The sequence below is a fragment of the Chionomys nivalis genome, chromosome 8 (assembly GCF_950005125.1).
Source record: "Chionomys nivalis chromosome 8, mChiNiv1.1, whole genome shotgun sequence".
Classification (NCBI taxonomy): domain Eukaryota; kingdom Metazoa; phylum Chordata; class Mammalia; order Rodentia; family Cricetidae; genus Chionomys; species Chionomys nivalis.
Window position 1 is genome coordinate 52,443,213 of NC_080093.1, and position 8,424 is coordinate 52,451,636.

The window sequence follows — 8,424 nt, forward strand, 5'->3', positions numbered from 1 at the left end:
GCACAGAGGTGTGTCTCCTAGGTGATTCCAGATCCTGCAGAGCTGACGGTCACAAGCCCTGCCCGTGACTGCAGATAAATCTGTAGGTGACTGAGGGAGAATGAGATCACTGGTAGTCCCTGTTCAGTCAGGACTCAGCTGTGCAGGAGACATGGGCAGCAGGCTCAGCAGAGAGACTTGGGAGGAGCCAATCCAGACACCTCTGGCCTCCAGCATGTGACACACTGCCGCTCATAGGGGATGGCATCAAAGCTAAAGTCATAGCGAGGCCACTCTGTCAGAGAGCTGGCCAGAACACAGTAAGATGGGTGACAGAAAACAGTCCAGCAGTGGAGACACTTAGAGTTCACAGGACATGGTCTGAGAAGGCAGGCGATTAGCTCGCAGCTCAGTAGTGACATTAAGGACACACGTTCCATGGGTACCACTCTACCACACTGAGGTGCAGCTTCACCGCAGCTCCCTGTGGTTGTCTATGGCAGTTCCGAGTATCACCTGCGTGGGATGACATTTAGACGTAGCATCCTTCTCAAGACTATGTCACCTTTCACAGTAGAATCTCAGCGGGGGAAGGGAGGGCACACCCACACGGCAGAATGCTCCTTCGCACTGTCTATACTGCGATCCAGAAGACCTTTGGGGTAACCAAAGTGTGCTGGGGATTGATACCAGACAGACTGTCGCTGTAAAACACATTATTTATTCTTTTCTCCAAAAAGAAAAGTAAACTATGATCAAAACAGCAGCCACAGCTCTCTGAGCTCAGCACCCAGAGAAGCTCACTGAAGAGCACCTGATCCTGGGAGCACCTGGAGGGTGGTGTGAGACTCCCGAAAGGCCACTGCCTGGCTCAGGAAGCCAGGTGCGTGGCACCCCGGGCCTCAAGCACCAGCACCATCCCTCTCTGGCTAGGCTGGACTGACGGAACGAGGGAAGAGCTCCAGCTGTACCTACTCTATCAAGATGCTATGAAATGATATTAAAAACAGTGTCCTAGGGCCACAGGCCTGAGATCCCAGCACTCATAAGGCTGAGGTAGGAGGGTCACCCTTCAAGGCCAGCTTGAGCTATACAGTGAGACTCTGTTTCTAAAAGAAAATTAAAAAAAAAAAAAAAGAACCCAAACCAAAATGGCACACATCCACGGTGACCCCTTCACATCATGCCCTAGAACTGAGTAGGGACAGTCAGGGTACAGTGGAGCCACCCAAAGGAGGGCATATCAACGCATGCTGCCACGCGTCCACGCCTGTGAAGTGGTGTATACTGAGCCTACTCCTGTCAGCTCACCTTATACCTGCCTGTGAACACCATGCAAGACTCGCAAGCTGCTGCTAAAGAAGGAGTGGCACACAGGCAAGCCCCTGGACAGTCACAGTGGCAGTAACCATCTGGTCCTGCTCTGGTTCCCAGCAGTCCCCCAGCGGCTACTTCTTAATGTGTAGAGCTCATCCCACACTTGGGAACAGCGTGAAGGCCATGCCTTGGCTTCCTAGGGATCTGACTGGCCTTGCCTTCTCAGCTGGGCATCCAGAGGCAAACCAAGCCCAATGGAGTCTGAACCCTGTACCCCTGTACACACTGCAGGAATCTGGGCCTTCTGCAGCAGAGGACAGGGTCCCAGTGGTGCAGGCAATGACGACACACGCTCAAGGCAGAGGCACTGTGTGGCACTGCAGGACGTGGATCTGGGGTAGCAGGCAGCTCTGATGGCAGGCTGTTACACTAGGTGCGTCTACTTCATCACCTCTAAAGTGGAACGGCACCCACCTCTGGGACTGCCAGAGGGGCGGAGTGAACCAAAGGAAGCCCAAGTGTGGTCAGCAGAAGCTCAGCACACAGCAGAGAACCTGCTGCGGCTCCCCATTAAGGGCTTTTACATCAGCCTGCCTGAGTCCTACCCTCAGGGTGATCCAACCCAAGACCACTGGGATGACAAAGCTACTCACTCTGGCCAGCAGCGAGCAATCTCTTGAGGGTGATGCCAGAACCCTGTGCAGAAGGCAGGGTAGTGTTATCTCGGCCAGCCAGCCAGCAAGAGCCTAGGGAAGAGGCCACACTGGTCCTCTCACAGAACAAATGAGGGCCACTCAGGCTGCCTTTAATCACTGACATTATATGTGCAGGCATCTGCTCTTCTGAGTCCTCAAAACGCAAGTCTGGAGCCTCCCGCGGTCACCCTGAAGTCTGGCTGCACGTTGAGCAGTGAGCATAGCTGAAAGTACCCAAGAGATGGTGTCTCACCAACAGTGTCTCACACTGCTGAACTTCTATCAGGCTGAGGACACACCTCTGCTAGCCCCACTTTCCCTATCCCAGCACCACCCCACAGGCAATGTCGCCACACCGTCTCCAGCCCATCTCAGTCATCCTACAAGGGGCAGGGGAATGAGACACGGACACATGTTGCCCAGCACAGCCATCACACAAACCCTAGGGCCTGCACCCGCCCTGCTGTTATAGTGCACTCAGGCATACCCCAAACAGAAGCTATGGAGCACAAACCTGTCTGAATTTCCCTCTGATTATGTCCAGGTCTTCATGGAGCCTCTCGTAAGTGGGGTCATCATAGGGGAAGTGTTGCAGCAGTGTGATCAGCGCCTCCACCACCTTCATCTTCCTGCTGTGATGCATGGGGGAGAGAGGCTGTCACCCAAGGCCCTACTCCATCCTTCATCGCATCTCAAAGCAGTGGGCAGGCTAAGCTGCCTCTCTGCTCCTGGCAGTACTGGCCTCCACCTGCTGTAGAGCAACCACTCACCACGGGGCCCCTACCCCACCTGGGGAACTGCAGGCTGGAGCAAGGGAGACCACCGCAAAAGGATGGCAGTCAGTCTCGGCTGTGACTGCCACCAAGTGGTGGCACGAATAGCCAACATCATTCCTCCAGGATCAGTCGGCCTGGCCACTCCTAAAGCCACGAAGTTAAGGACCCTTGCCTCTCACCTGCTCACACTAAAGACACAAATAGAGAGTCAGGCATGGTGACCCAAGTCTTTAATCCCAACACTCGGGGGCAACGGCAGAAGGATCTCTTTGAGTTTTTGTTTTTTTAAAGTTTATTTATTTATTATGTATACAACATTCCTTCCATGTATGCTTGCATGCCAGAAAAGGGCACCAGATCTCATTATAGATGGCTGTGAGCCACCATGTGGTTGTTGGGAATTGAACCCAGGACCTCTGGAAGAGCAATCAGTGCTCTTAACCTCTGAGCTATCTCTCCAGCATCCAATCTCTTTGAGTTTGAGGCCAGCCTATTCTAAATAATGAGTTCCAGGACAGTCTGGACTAAATAGACCTTGTCTCAAATTTCACAAAAGGAGGAAGAAGGAAAAAAAAATGCCGTAAGTATGAATTCCTTTAATCCTAGTACTCAGGAGACAGAGACGGACAGATCTCTTGTGAGTTTGAGGCCAGCCTCGTTTACAGAGCAAGTTTCAGGAGAGCAAGGGCTACACAGAGGAACCCTGTCTCAAAAAACAAAGAGAAGCCAGTAAATCATGTGGTGGATAATCAGAGAGAGAACCCCAGAGTCCCACAATTAGTCACAAATGCCTTGCTCTTAATTTTGAATATGAGCGTGGTATGAGTCCTAGACACTCAAAGTGTCAAACAAAAGGGTGCTGCCATTCTCTTGGCTTGGTTTGCTAATACCCTCCTCTGGGCCCTCCTATACCAGGCCAGGAGCTATAGGAAGACTACACAATGCCAGTCTAACCCTATGCTTCTGCACACAAGGGAAATATGCCTTTCACTTCAGGGATCCCTCCCAGCCTCAGGAAGCAGGCAGATGGGGCAGCTCACAGAACCAAGGCGGGCAGAACACAGTAAGGCAAGGTACCAAAGCTAACACAACTCAAAAAACAGTGACAATCACTAGGAACTGTGTGTGTTACAAAAAGGAAGGCTTCAGGATGACTTCTGGCTGGCTGTGGTGGTACATGTCTGTGAGCCCAGCATATAAGAAGCTGAGACAGAAGGATGGCTGTGAGCTAAAGGCCAGTCTGGGCCATAGTATAAGACCCTGCCTCCTAAAAAGATAATACTGTGTTCTGGTTGGCTATAAGACACCATGGACAACAAAGCCAGCATTTCTTTCTTTTTCCCCTCTCTGGTCCTTGCTGTACTGGAACTCCTATGTAGACCAAGTTACCCTTGAATTCATAGAGATCTGCCTGTCTCTTCTGAAATAAAGGCATACACCACCACGTCTGGCACAGCCAGTATTTCCGAGGCCTCGTTTCACTGACAGTACTGTAGTCTGTTATCAGACGCCTAAGTGAGAAATGGACAGGAAATAGGATCCACCTGACATTACCCTAGGTGTGACATCACCCAGCGCCCATCAAGTACCTATGAGGTGCCTGTCACATTTTACTTATTATTCTTTGAATAACAAAGTCAAGTTGGCCATTACTATTTTCTGTATGAATGAATGACACACATTAGGAACACTCAGAGTTCCTCCTGGCCTTTTCACTGATGGCATGCTGATGGGAGGTGGGAGGAAAATGTGGGGGGGTGGGGTGGGAGGGAAAGGGGTGGAAGGGAAAGGGGTGGGAAGGAAAGGGGTGGGAAGGAAAGGAGGAAGGGAGCCTCAGCCTTACCTGTCTTTCTCGCCTGCACCACTGCGTAGGAGACACTTCCACGCAAGAGCAAAGCCGCGGTAGCACCCAATCTGTGAATTGAAAACCAGCCCAGAGTGAAGGGGTAAGCAATCAGCCACACCACACCAGTTACCAAGATCTCAAAGCTCAGGGCCGGACAGGGGGCTGCCACAAGGCTTCTTCAGCTATTCTGGACCTGTGAGTTTTTGGGCAATGGAAACTGAATGGTGACAGCCCCAGCAGGTGAGCCAGGCCCCAAGATGACAGCAGTGATGCTCATCCTCTATATGATGCTGTGAGCTGGCTCCTTGCCCCTTGTCCCGGGTTCATGTATGCACAACAGAACAGAGGAGAGGAGTGTGCTCAGCTTCTGAGGACAGAGAGGAAAAAAGAGTTGTCTAGTTCCTGGGGCTGGGTAGAAAAAGCAATGCCACTTCTGCCTTGTTCTCACAGGCTACTTGCTCTGGGGTGTCATGAGGACACCAGTTACAGGGTGTGCTACCTCGGGAAGAGATCCCCTGGTCCAGCCAAGCCTGCAGATGAGACTGGAGCCCTGCTGACCCTCAGACATTGTGTGGCATAACCAAAGATGGTTGTTTTAGGCCCACCAGTCTGTAGGACCTGCTTTGTGGCATCAGGTACCTGATACTGTCATGACCTCCTCTGCCAGTCAGGGTCAGTGATCTGTAAGAGGACAAAGGCAAAAGGAGAAAAACTGTGGGGCTTATGGAATTCCACTGTAAACATGGCACCCCTCTGGGTGAGGACTGAGCTGGCTGAAGACACAAGACAGCACTGTGCTACTCCTATAACATACTTTGGTGGTTCTGTGCTAAGAATTTTCTGTCTGGTCTATGAATCCCCTCCAAAGGCCTTGCAGTAGAAAGTGGTTAGATGCTTTAGCTTCAACAGCAAAGAAAGTAATTGTAGAGGAAAAGGATCCATGCCTTTGTTCTTTTCCTCTAGGCCACTGATTTTCAACTTGAGTCTTGACCCCTTTGGGGTCACATGTCAGATACGACGTATACATTATGATTCATAACAGTAGCAATATTATAGTTATGAAGTAAAAACAAAATAATTTTATGGTTGGGGGCCACCACAACATGAGGAACTGTTTTCAAAGGTTGCAGCATTAGGTTGAGAACCGCGGCTCTAGGCAATGTTTCAAAGTTATGGCTAAGCATGCTGGGTACATCCTCTGCCACTGAGCTACTTCGCCAGCCTCTGTTTTTTGAGGCAGTAGCTCACTCTTTAGCCCAGGCTGGCCTAGGACTCCTGACTCAGTTTCCTGAGTGCTGGGATCGCAGGATGGATCCCCTGTGACAGAGGATGGATCACCACACTCATCTATGAAGTTCTTTCTAAGTGGCCCTCCCACTTACCTCAGATCCAATTTTGGCTCCATGTAATGTGCCATACTGCCTTCCTTCGACGATCCCCAAGCTGCTGCCTTCTTCATAGCCTTCCTGATATCCCTCCCCATGGAATCTGTGACAGAGAAACACACTTCATCAGGTAAGACACTGTTCCTTGAAAAATCTTCCCACCTTACATTATCTAGATTCCCACAGAACACAGCAGACTACAGGAAGGGTTAAAATTCAAGTCATGCCAGGTGGTGGCACTCGCCTTTAATCCCAGCACTCGGGAGGCAGAGGCAGGTGGATTTCTGTGAGTTCAAAGCCAGCCTGGTCTACAGAGCAAGTTTCAAGACAGGCTCCAAGGCTACAGAGAAACCCTATCTCAAACCCCTCCCCCCAAAGGCCCCCAAAACCCTGAGTCACAAAATGCAGGTTCTAGGTCTAGCTCTCTACTCTCTGGCCCATTACTGTGCCCCAGCCCCACTGCTGAGACAGCTCTCACTATGCAGGTTCTAGGTCTAGCTCTCTACTCTCCGGACCATTACTGTGCCCCAGCCCCATTGCTGAGACAGCTCTCACTATGCAGCCCACGCCAACCTCCATCAAGTAACTCTTTCCATTTCTTTGTTGTTGTTGTTTTGTTTTGTTGGATTTTTTGTTTGTTTTCGGGACAGGGTTTCTCTGTGGCTTTGGAGCCTGTCCCGGAACTAGCTCTTGTAGACCAGGCTGGCCTCTAACTCACAGAGATTCAACTGCCTCTGCCTCCCAAGTGCTGGGATTAAAGGCGTGCGTTACCACTGCCCGGCTCTTCCCATTTCTTGAATGCTAAGATTACAGGTGTGTGCCACCACCTCCATGTGAAACCATGATGCATATGGGCTTCATGCATGCTATGAAAAGCACTCTACAAACTGAGCTACAGCCCCAACCCCTAGGGACCCAAGTTCCTTCATCTGTAACCGTGGGTAGGATACACGAGTGACTTCCAAACCTGGCAGAGCACAAGAACCCACAAGGAAAATGTAAAAATACAAACTCAAGCAAGCTTAGTCCACACTACAAATCTACTTTTCAGAAAGAGTAGGTGTAGCTTAGCCTACATGCCATCCTAACTCAAGTCTCTGTTTCTAAAACACCCCCAGGACCCAGGAGTAATAGAAAATATACGTAAGATCATCACAGTATGCCAGCACTACGATGCTCTGACTAGATGGTATTGTCTCTGAGGAATCAACCAAAAATTGGCAGTAACTTGAAGTCTGCACTGTGGAAGGAATGCTCTGGAAGCCCCCGTGAGGGGTGAACAGTTCCCCACTTGGCAGGTGGGTGGCCTAGGGAGCTCTTCTGCCTACGCAGATGTCAGGACCCCACTCCCTAAGCAGAGATCGAGCAGTCACCCCAGAGAGGTGAGCAGCCGTCCAGGAAAGGCCAAGATGCTCTGGGCCACCGTTCCGCCCAGGCATTTCCCCGGGGAACTTTTCCACATCCAAAGGGGCCTGCCCGACACATCCATCAGCAGGTCCATGAATACTGCCGTATGTGCGGCAATTAAAGAACAAGACGATGTGGCAGCTCGCAGATGGCGAAGGCGGGTGTCCCCGAGGACAGCGGGACTCCGCCAAGCAGCTGCCGGGGCGGGGCGGAACTGGGCCGCTGCCTACCTCTCATCCGCCATCACGACGGCGTCGAACATGTCCTGCTCCACAGCCATGGCAGCGGCCCGGTTCTCCCCGGGCTCTCGCACTCCTGCCATTCCGTGTAGTAGTCGCCAGCAGGCGAGGAACGGCTACAACCGCCCGGCTTGTCAGCTGGAGGAAGCCACTTCCGCGTGCGCTGCGCGGAGCACGGCGGGTAAGGACGGCAAGCGAAAGAAGCCAATAAAATAAAATAAAATAAAATCTTTACTGCGCATGGGCAGACCCCGCTCCTCCTCCCAGGCACCGCCCTCTCCTCTGAGAGTGGGGCGGGTCCGGCCGCTCAGGGGTGCTTCGCTGTGCCGAGCGCGGGGCCCAGGCGAACCCAGCTTTTATTTTCAAAACCCAAACAAATAGGACCGAATTTACAAACGTAGGTTTAAAGAAATGAGAAAAATTATCAAAGATCTAGCACAGGAGCATTCCCAGGAAGTGGAGGAAGGACCCCAGCTGAAGGCAACATGGAGGAGGGTGGAGCATCCAGCAGCCTCAGCTGTCACCCGGCTGTCAATCACTACATCTGCACACCCCACAGGAGACTCTCCTGTGGGCTGGAACCGATTTGATACTGCGACATCCTGAAGGACAAATAATAAATATTGTCCCTAGCCAGGAAAATGTCCTGGAGGTGCGGGGGGATCTCTGAAAATGAAAAAGGTTGTGTGTGCCAGTTACCTTGTTTTTTTTTGGTCTTTTTTGTTATTTTGTCTTTTTTTTTTTTTTTTTTTTTTTTCTGAAGCTGAGGACCGAACCCAG

The 8,424-nt window shown here is 51.3% G+C and overlaps 1 protein-coding gene across 1 annotated transcript; it reads right to left on the reverse strand.

The window, feature by feature from the left end:
• Window positions 1-680: 680 nt before the first annotated feature.
• On the reverse strand, window positions 681-7,818 carry Lto1 (LTO1 maturation factor of ABCE1). Its single transcript, XM_057778389.1, has 5 exons — window positions 7,636-7,818; window positions 5,996-6,101; window positions 4,611-4,681; window positions 2,506-2,623; window positions 681-2,215 (listed from the first exon to the last, which is right to left on the reverse strand). Exons 1-5 carry the CDS (start codon window positions 7,725-7,727, stop codon window positions 2,147-2,149), a joined length of 456 nt encoding a protein of 151 aa, XP_057634372.1. The 5' UTR covers window positions 7,728-7,818; the 3' UTR covers window positions 681-2,146.
• Window positions 7,819-8,424: the final 606 nt, after the last annotated feature.